The following is a 14837-nucleotide window of genomic DNA, read 5'->3' on the forward strand; positions in this document are numbered from 1 at the left end:
TTAGGTGGTAGCTGTTTAGCGCATTGAAGATTTATGGACTTACTTTGCGGCAATAAAATTACATTATAGCATTGTTTATATAAAAGTGGAATTAAGACCACTAACCTAAGTACTTACATAATGTTTGGTCTATTTATTGAGGACTGCACCAAATATATTTACACATAAGGACATACCAAGATCAAAACTTTGACTACTTTTAAACCAAGTCCCCCCCGACATTTATACACTTCTCCCGTTGTTGTTCTAAATTGTGTATACCTCTGGCATCAAATTCTTTGGCTTGATCTCGAAGCCACTTTTGCCCAAAATTTTTAACTTCATCATTGGATTGAAAACGTTTTCCGTGTAGACCCTCTTTAAGGAGACTAAACAAATGAATGCCTTCCCTTCCCCAATTGAACCGCAGTATGTGCATCCGATTGGCAAAAAATGTATCTGCCATACCTCAGGAGCAACCGTGAGTATTAAACAAATATACAGAAGTTTATTGAGTTTAAACACCTTTTTAAAAGAACAGAGTCCAATAAATTTATTTCAGAAACCATTTTGTTTCTATTAATGTTCTAACTTCTTACAACTGGTAGAAGCCGACAATTTACAATTAACTGAACATGGACACTGTAGAAGAAGCTATTATTGGAAGCATTTAGGATTTCTACTACATATTTTAGGTAAGATTAAATTCTATGTGCCAGGCTCTATATTATCTGACCCGAATCTGATCTGACTCTTATCTGGAAGCTGTTATGTCAAGCTGTCAAAATTCTAATTATGGTGCTAAACTTTACACTTTCAAAGAGCTGAACATGTTTTACAAAGCTTTTCAAATCTGCTGAACAAAGATGTTTGCCAAAAAGCAGAAAAATTCCAATACTGCTGAGCATATATTTATGTTTTATATGCCAACAATCATAGTCCTCAGTCTGGTTAAGGTCCAACTTGAAGTTTATATACATTGGGTTTTGTTTTGGGCACCAAGTGTGCAGTTTGGGGTGCTGGTTGTATATTTCTTTACTATTAAGAATATTTTGTTTTCAAATCTTGATTTAATTTATTGATTTTTTGTCTAGATGATATAAGTATATGTTAAATCTATGAAAAACGTTACTTTATGGCTTTTAGGTCTATGGGTAAATGCTTCAGCTCATTACTGAGGTTTTTTTTACTCCTACTGATGGAAAATATTTCAAGATTTTTTCCTTTTATTCATAAGTAATAAATGCAAGGCTGATTCCCGTCCTGCGCTGGAATCCGGAATCATTGCTTTTTCTGAGGCCAAAATAATTTCAATGATTGAAAGGACATGAAAATTGGAACTTAGAATGTTACGACGTTAAAAAATTACTATCGTATCGACATTTTGACTTACGAATTCAGACTATTCAAACTGGACTTATTAGGAGTTTCAGACATGGGCGCCCATAAGGGGGGCGGGGGCAGAAGGGGGCGTCAGCCCCCTTCTGGCTGAATGATGCTGCCTTGTTTTTTTATATTTTTGTTTTGAGATTTCTATTATATAGCATTAAAAGTACCAATTGGACCAAGTAAGCCCCACTGGAATTCAGCCTATGGGCGCTCATGGAATTTATTTACTTAGGCAGGAAGGATGCGGTACATAGACAGAGAGTAGGGCTCATGATGAACAAGGAAGCTGCTAAGTTTTGTTTAGGCTGGCAAGGTATTAATAATAGAATACTAATTGCTCATTTTATGACTAAAACGTTCAGGGTATCAGTTATAGTGCTATATGCCCCTGTAGAACCAACTGACGGAGATACTAGTGAATCAGATGAATTTTACTTACAGTTACAGAAGCTAATAGACAAGGTCCCTGGCAGAAATATGGTGTTTCTACTAGGATATTTTAACGCCCAGGTCGGTAGAAATAGGGATAGATGGTATCCTAGCCTAGGTAAATTTGATGTAGGAAAAGAAAACAGTAATGGCTAAAGACTTTTGCAATTTTGTAGGTATAACAATCTAGTTATAACCAACATGGTGTTTGGTCATAAAATGGATCATAAGTCAACATGGTATTCACGTGATGGTTAGACAGCAAACCTTATTGATTATGTTATAGTAAACCGAAAACGGGCAGGATCAATACAAGATACTAGGGTATATAGGGGTTCTGTTATTGATGTTAAAATTAAAGATCACCATCTAGTAGCGTCTAGGGTTAAAATTAAAGCTGAAATTTTGCAAGGGTAACTAACTTCCGGGAAGTTATGATGTTGGTGGACTCCAGGATGATAATTTGAGAGAAACTTTCCAGGAACAGTTGAATACTAAACTTAAGAGTTTAAAATTTGAATATGTGGAATATGGTTGGAATAATTTTAGAAAAATAATTTGTGAAGTTGCTGAAGGTGTCTTGGGGAAGAAAGCTAGGACTGCAGCTAAGAATATTAGTGAAAAGGCTTTAGGTTTAATAGAAAGGAGAAAGGACTTGCACAAGGATTATCTGAGTGATAGATCATACGAAAACAAAAGGAATGAAAAGAAAGTGGAGAAAGCATTAAAATATGAACTAATGAGGTGTGAAATAAGGCCATGGATAAAATTGCTGAGGATCTGGAATATGCAGCTAGACGGCATAATAGTAAAATATTGTACTGGTATGTTAATAAATTGAGAGGGAGTAGCCAAATTGGACTTGGCCCAGTTAAAGATAGGAACGGGGCCATAATTAGCGATAAGGAAAGAATTAAAGAGAGATGAGCAGAAGCAGGATGAGCTTAGTTGCAGGAAAAGATATAGAGGAAAATGATTTAAGCATTCTAGATGAAAAAGTGAGCAAAATGAATGAACTTTTAGAGGTTTAGCGAGTTTAGGGTGCTAGAATAGGTTTGAAAATTAATGTTAAGAAGACTAAGTCACTAGGGATAGGAATAAGTGAAGATGAAAAGGCGACGTTAGGCAATGAAAAGATTGATCAGGTGGGCAGCTTCACTTACCTTTGTAGTATTAATAGTAAAGATGGTGGGAAAAGTGAAGATGTTAAAAGTAGAATAGCTAAGGCTCAGGGTGTGTTTTCACAGTTCAAAAAAAGTTTGGAAGAATAGGAAGATAAGTCTGCAAACCAAGATTTAGTCAAATATGGCTCTGAAGCATGGGCACTTTGAAAAGCGGATGAAGATTAACTAGATGTTTTCCAGAGAAATTGCTTACGGATTGTTCTGGGTACCCGTCTGACTGACCGTATTTCAAACAGTATGCTGTACAAAAATTGAGGTTCAATACCGCTCTCTAGGGCTATAATGAAAGAAAGCTTGAGGTGGCTAGGGCATGTTGTGTGGATGAAGGATGACAGATTACCGTGGGTTCTTCTTTTCGGCCAACCGTCTAGGGCTAAACGGAAAGCAGGTTGTCCTCGTCTAGGGTGGGAGGACGTCAAAAAGAAAGATTTAAAGGAACTGGGAACTTCGTGGGAGGGTGTAAAAAGGGAGGCTTTGAATAGATTGGGATGGAGGAGGAGCGTGAGTAGCTGTGTTGGCCTCAGATGGCTTGGTGCTGCAGTGAGTTGTTAGTAGTAGTAGTATGCAACAATAATTATACACCATATTTTTACATTTCACATTCTAAATATTTTGCTTTTTTACTTTTATGGCTTTCAAAAACCTAGGCATGAACTTTCTCTGGTGTGTGTCTACATTTATCTTATGTGAGGGATCTACTCGGAAACTTTTGTTTTGATATCAAATTACATATGCATTGAAGAATTAGTCTAAATACATGTGTAAATTAGCACTTTCTATATACATGTATAAATTGGCTGAAACGAGCTAGAGTAACAAATGATGTGTTTATTTGACAAAAATCAAACTATATAACTTAAAAGCAAATGCCTGTGAAAGTGGAAAATTTTATGATCTTTTGTTTTTTAAGGGAAAACCAAGAAAGTTTTTCCTATGGTCAAAGTATGATGGATAATTAGGAAGAATCCTTACCCTCTATTTAACTTAAATGAAGTACAAAATTTTTAATACAAGACAAAAAAAAACTTGTAAAAGAAATCTTTTAATTTTACTATTTCTTGAGAGGAGACTGATTTTATACAACAAAATTTGTCAAGAGCAAAAAAGAAAAAAGTCTTTGCGCTGTGACTGCAATTATATGGCCAGAGAGCCAGTATTATTGACTTTAAAGCATCATTTTTATGATCTCAGCTCTATTCTTTCAAGCCTCAGTCTAGGTCAAAAAGCAGTCCTAGGCATTTGTGTCTAACATGATCTGTACAGGAAGCAAGACTTTTTCCTGGAAACAGCTCTGTTAGTCTAGAAAGTCCCCCATAGATATCAGTGGGTTTTGGTGAGCTAGCTCCAGCAAAGTGGAGTTGTTCTGCATTGCATGATCCAGACCATTTAAAATAATGATTCTATGGATACCCTAGACTTTGGTAAATTGGAATAAATTTCAGCAATTCAACAAGTTGACTTTACACGAAGGAAATGTTGCTGAAAATTTTTGTTTAATTCTTCAAAATTCTTAACAATTCCGCTCATCATCTTCCAGTTTTGCAGTCCAATTTTCGTCCAAGCAATCAAGTTCCTAATCTATATCTACATCATATGTCTATGAATCTAACCTTACTGAACCATTTTGTGTTTGATGTTGTTATTGCCAAATGGTGTAATCTTAGTAGCAGAAAGAGTGGATGACCACATAACCATGAATTTATTTTAATTGAGAAATCTTTTCTAGTAGGGGGAAAATTCAGAAAAACACAGAAAAAAATGTTGTATATCAAATATTTAAAAATATAGGAACAATCCTGTGATATGGGATAGCTTTATTAGCCTATGTGAAATTGTGCATGTTAAATAGACCGCCTTTTCACTTGTCAATAGGCAATGAGCAATTTTCTTATATACCTTATCTTCCTTATGATTGGAAAAGACTGTGAATCAGTTTTATTAAAAATTTATGCAGCAATTGAGTTGGATTCAATCTGTTTAGTTGCAATCCAATCTAGGTCTTGTTTCTCTTCATGGAAAGTGGCATTGTGATGGGAACCATAGGACTTACGAATTATACCTCTGCATACCAATACTTTACTTTTACTCCATGGGTTCATAGTCCATAGACTTATCCTGTGTATGTTCTGCAGTTAATTGGTTCATTAGTACTTAAATTAATAATTAAACTGATCCCTGATGTAATACAAGCCAGCTGTTCCCTAACCAATTGCCACCGTGAAATAGTTGCAACCTTATGTTTATGAAATTATCTGCTGTTTTGGACTGGCTTAACTGCTGTAATTACTGAACATTATCAAGGTAGCTGTATGTTTTCATGAGCATTATAAACTATTTCATTTATTGTATGATTTTATTCATCTTTGTATCTAATATCTGTTGTGTATATTTACAGAAATGTAGGGGAAAGGGAACAAATTTTTTAAATCTGAAGGGAGGGTTAACGTTTTTTTAAATGAAAATTACAAAAAAACTTCAATAAATACCAGACAAGGGCATTTTTAAAATCTCTGGAGTGGGGGATGCTCCCACCCCCTGATTGATGGCCCTGTGCCTAATGTAGAAATTTCGTTTGTAAAATTATGCATATTTTGTCAGGCCAAAATTTCAATGGTTGTAATGACTGTGTATTCATCTTTTTTCAATTTGTTTTGTTAAATTTATTTATTGGCAGATGAGAGGCTTATTGCTATCTTACACAACAATTGAGTTAGGTGAACAAAAGTTTCAGGAATTAATCTAAAACCTAGTTATGCCCTAAGAAGATTTTTTTTAGTATCTAATTCAACTACCTTCATTCTTAAGGGCATTAACCTTCAATAAGCTTTGATAAGGTTTTTAAACAGTTCATGGTAACAAACTGTAAGTAAGGAGCAATGTAGCTCAACAGTAATCAAAACTCTAAAAAACTAAATTTTGATATCAATAGATATATGTAAAAATTGGCCTATTATACTGATTCCAAATATATAAGATCCATTAAGTTTAGCATTACCCATCAAATGTTTCGAGCCTGAGAAAAATGTGCCAGATTTTGAAAAGAGGGGGAGGACACCCCCTAAAAGTCAAGGAATCTTAATGAAATGACATGATCAGATACGGCGTATCAGAGAACCCTTCTGTAGTGGTTTTAAGCTCCTTTCTGCAAAAATGTGGAATTTTGTATTTTTTTCCCAAAGAAATATGCATGTTTATTTGTTATTTTTTCTATGTTTTTTCCCATGGGTGATTGTATCAAACTAATGGTCCTAGAACATTGGGAGAGGGCTCATTCAAATGGAAATGAAAAGTTCTAGTGACTTTTTTCAGTGACCAAACAGAAAGAAGGGCAAATAACCTCCTTCCCATGCCCCTTTTTTCTCTAATATTGTCTGATCAAAATTTTGAGACAGCCATTTTGTTCAAAATGTTTGAAAGGTCTAAAAACATGCCTTTGGAGATAGCGTGAACCTCTAAAGCCCCTGGGGATAAGTCTTTAAATTATAAAATATGTCCATTGTTATGGTATTATTTATGCATATAGGCCTAGTATTTGTTATTGGGAAGTATACAGACATTTTTTTTTTAGGGGGGGGGGGGTTGCTTGGCAATGGGGAGAATTTTCTGTGGGAACAGAAATTTCCAGGGGTGAACTTTCCAGGGAAAATTTTACACTAGGTGATTTGACAGAATTCCTAAACAAAATGTTTTTATTTGTCTTACTTCCTATTTGCCAACTCATATAGAGATGCTCTGGGGGAATTGTCCAGGGAAAGTTTTCAGTGGCTTTGGACTTCCAGAAAAAAATTCCACAGAGGGGAGGAGTTCTGTACTAATCAAAAAACCATTAGAAAGCAAGGTCTTTTTCAAATGATTGATTAAAAAAACCTTTTCCACAAAATAAGTTTTTCAAAGAAAAGTAAAGAACTCCATTAAACAACAAATGAGCAAAAATAAAATCAAATAATCTACCAAGCATGTATTTAAGGTTTTTTATGGGGGCATATAAGGTATTTTGATTGGATGTGTTTGGGGGAATGATGGTCGTGAGGGGGGGGGGGCTAGTTGTCTTCCAATCACTTTTGACTATTAAAAAGGGCACTAGCCACTCCAATCAAATGAGCCCTTTCGAAGTTTCTATAACAACTCCTTTGATACAAAGTGCCTGGGTACAGAGAAAAAAACAACACATTATGCCCACATTGTTCTTTACTTAGGCAGTGCTAGCACACTGCCTATGAAAGTATGCTAGGGAGAACTTTTCTGGCTGAATATTCTGCAAGAAATTTTATGCATAGGGGGGGGGGGGATTTTCAGCAAAGATGGAATTGCCTAGAGGGAATATTATGGGGGGGGGAGGGATATTTGCGTGGGAGGAACTTTCCACAGAGGATTTACAACAATTTTTTCAACTAAAAGTAAGGAGTAACATTAAAACTGAAGATGAACAGAAATTATCTGTATATGAAGGGGCTTCCCCCTCATCAATACCTTGCTCTTTACTACTGTTGTTAAATTACCATAAAATAAAAACTCAGTGATTAAAATTGGTAAGATAAGGTAAAATTAGTAAAATTGGTGATTTAGAGTTGCCCAGTGGCTACTAAAACTACTATTGAACTACACTGAAAGAATATAAGTGCATTCAGTTTTTCAAAATGGCTTATCTGGGATACTTCAAGAATGACTAAAAGTTATTAAGTTAATAATTTCAAAGAATGCCAAAGGACATGTTGATCTTAATCATAAGAAACTGTATGTATCCTGGTTATCCAAAAGGCGTATTTGTAATATCTCAGGAATGGCAAATAACATTAAGCTTAAACTGTTGGAAAATGTCAATTTGAATGTTGAGCTGGACCAAAGGACAACATGTTCCTGCAGGTTCTAAAAAGGCACATCTGAAAAATCTCAGAAACTACTAAGGGTATTTGTTGAAACTCTTAGGGAGGAAGGAGGTTACTAAAACAAAAGATACTATGTGCATCCAGGTTGTCAAGATGGTGTGTGCAATATCTCAAGGTTGGCTAGTAATGTTGAACCAAATCAAGACACTATGTACATATAGGTTGTTCTGATGTCAAAATGGTGTGTTTGAAATATTTCAAGAATGGCCAGGGCATTAAATTTTAAAGTGGAAAATGAACATGATAAACATGTTTATTTTCTTTTTCCATTTTCATTCATATGCAATCTTATGAACAATCTCTCAGGAGCCTTCATTCAAGTATATTATCTATAAGAATTACAGTTTATTCAAAATTTTAGTTTGAGAGTCATTGAAAATCTTGATTTCAAGTTGAATAAAATTTATGACATTACTTTTATTCTTTATTTGTAAGTGCTGATAAATCCTTTTATACAAAGATCACTTTATACAAATACAAATTTCAATCAGAATCCATTTTTTAACTCTTAAGTCAAAAAGCTGAAAAACCAGAGAAATGTTCATAATATTAATCAACGATAAGACTTCGGCAGTCAAACACAAACAGAAATTAACTTTTAAAACCTACCTAAAAGAGGAATTCAAAAAAAAAAATAATTTAAGAGCCATATTAAAACTTAAGACAAGCAGAAATGAAGTCCCATAATAATCCAAACTAAAACCAACCAGAAATTAATATTAAAGAGCAACTGAAACCAAGACAAATAGAAATTAAAATGAATAACTACATCAAGCATAAAGATAGCATATACTAATATAAATGAATAACTAAATCCTAAAATGAGTTGAAGATAAAACAAACTCTGAAGTCAAACTTCAAATGAGCTTATAAGGTTTATGGCTATGGGGAGGGGGGAGTAGCCAAAGTCCTGTTTATTGTAATTTTTGTTTGTTTAATTTTTTTTTAGTCATTGTAATTTTAAACGCTATAAATAAAAAGCACCTTGGGCCATGACTATTCAATCTTCACTGCATCCACAATCTTTACTAATAATACTACCCATAAAAGCAAAGATATCCACCTGCTTGGTCTTCTTGTTACCCACCATCACCATTGGTTATTAATAGTCTAAGTGACTTAACCTTAACACCTTGAGCCATGACTATTCAATATTCACTGCATCCACAACATTTGCCATTAGTAATACCCATATAAGTAAAGCTATCCACCTGCTTGGTCTTCTTGTTACCCATCACAACTTTTATTTGTTAATAGTCTAAGTGACTTAATCTTATCAGCATTAATTTTTGGACTTATTCCTGTACCCTAAACTCTTAGAACCCACTAAAATTCATTCCTTTTGCTATTATTTTTATCAAGTACACTGAAATCATCTGTATAATCAATGCCAAGGAGAGTTTTACCTTCCTATTTGATTATATGCTCTCTTATTGCCTTTACAATGTTCCATAAGATGGGTTTGGGGATATAACACAACTCTGCTTAACTCCTGTTTTAATATTATTCTTGTGCATTGCACTGGTCACTTTATTGTATGTATATAATGTATGTCTGATATTTAAGTTCCATGTTTGTCACTAATTAATGTTTGTAAAAATAGATTGCAATTCATTTATACAAATAGCATCATTTTCTTAATCTGATAAAAGAGTTTGTTGTTAAGTCAACTGAAATTTATTTAAAAAATCTAAGAACATGTGCAAAAATAAAAAATAACATGACAATGTGTTTAATTAAAACTTGCTTCATATCAAAAAATAAAAATTTCATAAGTAGGCTTAGTGTTTTCTTTAGTTTTGTATAATTCTAGGGCTATATCTAGAAGAATTAGGGGTGAGAATGGGGTATATTGTTGGATAAACAACTATAAACATCACAGAAGAGCTTAAGATAAGGAACCAGATGGTACTACTCTTTTTTTAGTGTTTCCTCTAGAAAAGCCTTATGAAAAAGTCTGTCCTTCAGAAAAACTCTATGGTGTTAGTTTTATTTTTACTGTTGCATTAGCTGGTAGCCACACAAGAAGTCAAGTTTGGTTTATACTAATGAAACAAAACAAAATAGGATGAAAATATAATAGTTTAGAATCAAATTTGGGCTATATATTTGCACATTAGGGATGGTGGTGGTAAAGCATAGTATATATTAAATACATAACCTAATCAACCTAGGTACCTTTCCATTCCCACCTAAACCCCAAAAAACAATAGTTTAAATATTGTAAATGCAATGGCAAACCCTGGTTTGCAATCCAATTCTCTATTGACAGATACCTTTTTGACTAGTTTCCTATAGCATCTCTGTATACAATATATTGTGTGGGTACCAGCTAATGCAACAGTACTGTTTTATTTTATTAACATGTTTCCTTCTGGGAAATTTCTAGTATCCCATTACAGCTTATTTATTTGTTGTTGTTTTCCTCGAATTGGAATTAGTCTAGGAATATGAATAAGTTGTTAATTAGCAGTAATTTAATAAGCTTAATACAAACAAACAAAAATCAATAAACTATGTTAAATAGCCTAGGGTTAAGCTCTATCCAGGTATTAAGGGAGAGAGTCTAACACACATTTATGACAATAGTGAATATTAGGATATACACCCTGTGCTACCAGACATCCTTTTTCTGGAGGACATGCCTTATTTTTAACTTCTATCCTATCTACTTTTAAAAATTGGATTTGTCCTTCTTTTTTGTTTAACCAGTACAAAATACTAACACAGCCATGATTCCCCAACAGAATGCTAATAAGAGGTAAGATATTTTAATGAGATATATAATATTTTTGTCATCAGAACAGCACTTTTTCACTGTGGGATATTTAGAAACAATATCTATGGAGACCAGGGTTATACTGCACTCAAGTCCTGCAATGGTAACACTGAACTAAATCAACAGAATATATTTTCAGTGTCATCTTGAACAAATAGGCTAAGTCTTTGGTAAATATAGAGCAGTTCAAATTTCTGACCTACAAATAAAGTTAAAATACCACTTGATGTCTTTTTTATGGTCTTTTTAAATACACTAATTGCTTTTATGGTAAACTTCTAGTTTAACTGCTCTTTGCTATCTTGGAAAGGAGTTAGGTTAGGAAAATGAAACTTTCAGCAATGAATCCAGGGCCAAACACATACTCTGGGAAGGTATTCCTAAGATTCCATGTTAACCCTCTTCTGATTTCTATGTCTTAGAAATTTCTCTACTTGACAAGTCTATATCTGTTGAAATTTAGACAAAAAAATCCTTTTACATTAATTTTCAGTTATCAGTTCCTTTTTCTCTGCTTTTAGTTCTGAAAATGCAATTCCTGTTATTTGAGTATAATTTTAAGCTTTATCAGTGTTTTTTCTTGAATTTAGGAAATGTATTAGAGTATTTTTGAAATCACATAAATTGGGAATGACCAAAGTTGTGAGGCTGAAAAAAGTTTTCTTTGGCTTTATCTAAGCAGAAGATCTGTTTAGAGGTTTCTCTTTCATAACACAAAGATTATAAAAGGTTGTCAAAGGTCACTGGCCTCTAGAGGGAGAGGGAGTGGAGATAGGTACTTCAAAATACCTTCCCAGGACATACTTTAGTCCATAGACCCATCCTTTAAGTTTCATTTTCCTAGCCCAACCCCTTTCTAAGATAGTGGAAAGTAGCTAAGCCAGAATTTTACTACTTTTGTTTGCTAATTCAATTTTATGCCCTTATTGGACCCTTGAAATGATAATTTCTTTCTATAGTTTTGGTATAAAAAGGGTTAAAACACTGGCTTCAAACTTACTATATTATTATAAAATCCATTTTGTTAAAGTTATATAATCTGTGAGCATTAGTTTGTCACAGTTAAGTTGAATAAAAAAATTCAAATAATTTTTACATTTTTCAGTCATCATGTTTTTTCTCTTGGCTTTGATATTTTTTGACATTCAGTTAAAATGGCAGTATTTAAGCAGCCTAATAGATATGAAGAAAGGACTTAGTAGGAAATTTTTTATTCAACATAATCATGACAAATCAATGGTTGTGAATTATTTAACTTTTATAAAATGGATTTGCAATGAAATAGGAAGTTTGAACCCATGTTTTAACCCTTTTTCAAAACAAAAGAAAATACTATCATGGTAATTCAAAAAAATGATCATTTTCAAGGGTCCAAAAAGGGCTTAAAATTGAATTTATAACAAATCAATTGGGTATTTATTTAGCCTTGGCCCCCTCATAAGGAGACATGTTAAGAAAACAATTCTTACTTTAAAATATGTATAATGATTCTAGTTCTTATATTATCCAAGGGGAGAACCTTTATCATCAAGTCTTTCCTCTAAAAATCCTCAAAAGTGAAAAAGTTTCCAAATATCACCACGTTTTTAATTAAATGCTTAAGTCTTTTGAAATTGCAGCTGTAAACTGCTGCCAAATAAGTTGTTTTATAGATAGTGCTTAGCACGTGTTTAACATATGTGTCAAAAAACGTGTTTAAAGAAAAAGTAGTAGTATATAGTGATCATAGAAATTTTTAATTTTTTTATAAATCATTCCATTAACGAAAAATTTATGTTTTTTATGTGACAATAAAATTATGTCTTTTAGACTAAACCATCAAGGTGAAGGTGCTGTACAGCAATTATTTATAAATCATAACATTTTGCCAACTACCATGTTTTGCCCTGATTGTGAAAATGAATGCTATTTTGATGAATTACGAAATAGATTCCGATGTAATAGAACAAGATCGGAGCGGCGTGGACATAAAATTATTAAAAAAAAGTGCAGTTTTAGTCAAAGTATTAATAAAGGGACTTGGTGCAAACAAGCAAACATATCATATCAACAAATAGCAGAGATTATGGTGATTTTTTGCAATTTAGATAGAGGAGCTCATATTCAGCAATTTCTGGTTGATGAAATTGGCATATCATCAGCAACTGCTGTTGATTGGCAAAGTTTTTGTTGTGAAATATGCATTGACTTTATTGACAAACACAGTTCTAAATTGGGTGGTCCTGAAAAAATGGTGAAAATAGATGAAGCAAAGATAGGGAAGAGAAAATACAATAGGGGACGCTATATTGAAGGACAGTGGGTGTTTGGAGGTATTGAGAGAGACACTAGAATTTTTTTTATTGTTCCCGTTCCTGACCAAACTGCCAACACTCTATTAGAAATTATAAAAGAGTGGATACATCCAGGTACAACTATAATTTCTGATTGCTGGAGCTCATATAATATATTAGGCATGCAAGGTTTTTAACACTTAACTGTCAACCATTCATTGAATTTTGTGGACCCTGTGACCAGGGCCCACACACAAAATATTGAACATCTATGGCGTTCAATGCAAGAAGTGATTCCCAAGTACGGGAGATCGGACAAACATATGCTTGGATATCTTGCCGAGTTTTATTGGAAAACCTTTTTTCCCAATAAAAGGGCCAGGCTGCATTATCTATTGCTACAGGCTGCTGAACTATACAAACCAGATACTCATCATCCAAATCAAAGTTTACCTGACACTAGTCAAGGCACCACCCAATAAAAATCAAATTTTCTCATCACAAGTGTCTCTATTTAATCATTTGTCAAATCAAGTGTCAAATTATAATTTAATCATCTGTATCATGTGATCATTATAAATTAATCACCTCTTCAATTCCCTCTGATTGTGAAACTGCTAGATCATCCTAGAATCAAAAAAGGTAATTTTTATATTATTTCATTTCTTTTCATAACCTAACCAAACCTAACCTAGCCACTGCTATTAACATTTTTTATTTACGCCACTGCTATTCTCCCTTTACCACTATTATTCGCCTTTTGCCACAGCTATTAATATTTTGTATTTACGCCACTGCTATTCGCCCTTTGCCACTGCTATTCGCCCTTCGCCACTGCTATTTAAAAAAAAATAAAATAAAAAGTCCAGCCTGAATACTATCTATAAAAGAACTTATTAGACGGCAATTTAAAGACTTAAACATTGAATTCAAAATGTGGTTATATTTGGAAACTTTTTCTCTTTTGAAGATTTTTAGAGGAAAGACTTGATGATAAAGGTTCTCCCCTTGGATAATATAAGAACTAGGATCATTATACATATTTTAAAGTAAGAATTGTTTTCTTAACATGTCTCCTTATGAGGGGGCCAAGGCTAAATAAATACAATCAATTGTCATATTCAAAAAGAGCATAAAAAACAATTAAGTGGTATGTTCATTTCTTTATAGGTCAGAAATGTGGACTGTTCTATGTTTACCAATTTTTTGTCAGGTTTATCTTTACTGGCATTTCTGCAAGAATAAAGGACACAGTCAAAGCTGGTTTATATGTGCACTGAAGGCACTTTCTGTGAATTTTATTTTGATAGTAGGCTAGGCTATGAGTTAGCTGGCAAACCATCAAGGCACTTATTAAAGGTATGTTAATGTATAACAGTACCTTTTATCCAAGGTCAATTATAAAAATTGACAGTCTAGGATTTCAAAAAATTAACCCATCAGAAATACTAATTATCCTCTTTCTTAGCCAAAAGAGCAAATGTCCTCCTTTGGGGTATTTTCAAATTGACCTTTGTTCGAATCGAACATATTTTTTCTCAAGGTAAATTGCTTTAAACTAGGTAAATCATAGTCTGTTTCTCTAAAGTAGACCCACATTCTTTGTGCCTATATTTTGCCTCGTGAATTTAATTTCGAATTTAACAAACAGGCCTTTATTACAGCACTGCCAAACAAAAAAGGCATGGAAGTAGAATGGCAAATAATAACAAAACCAAAGAGCAAATTTAAACTTATTTAACTTGTTATATCTTTACAAAGAAATGCAAGATAGTTAAAAATAAGTTTGTGAAATAACCATAATTTTTTTGATTATTTACCAGTGGAAATTAAACAGGCCCATTATCACAAATAATTCACTCTCTATATTTTCCTATTTTGCCTATTCCTATGTTTTGTCATAATTTGCTCATTCCTT

General features: G+C 33.3%; 1 protein-coding gene across 2 annotated transcripts in view; it reads right to left on the minus strand.

Annotated features, from left to right (window-relative positions):
* The window catches only part of LOC148949999 (uncharacterized), a 52615-nt gene extending 38053 nt beyond the window's left edge, over positions 1 to 14562 (minus strand). The window contains exon 1 of one of the 2 annotated variants that reach the window (XM_089091399.1): positions 14517 to 14562. In XM_089091399.1, the coding sequence (XP_088947525.1) occupies positions 14517 to 14518 (2 nt within the window). In that variant the 5' untranslated portion in view covers positions 14519 to 14562. Of the gene's footprint in view, positions 1 to 12115; positions 12255 to 14516 lie in introns of those variants that run through there. The other variant, XM_089091398.1, reaches the window with a different exon arrangement.
* Between the last annotated feature and the right edge of the window lie 275 nt (positions 14563 to 14837).

This window comes from Artemia sp. Qi Xiang Cuo, chromosome 7 (assembly GCF_049724085.1).
Source record: "Artemia sp. Qi Xiang Cuo chromosome 7, ASM4972408v1, whole genome shotgun sequence".
Classification (NCBI taxonomy): Eukaryota; Metazoa; Arthropoda; class Branchiopoda; order Anostraca; family Artemiidae; genus Artemia; species Artemia sp. Qi Xiang Cuo.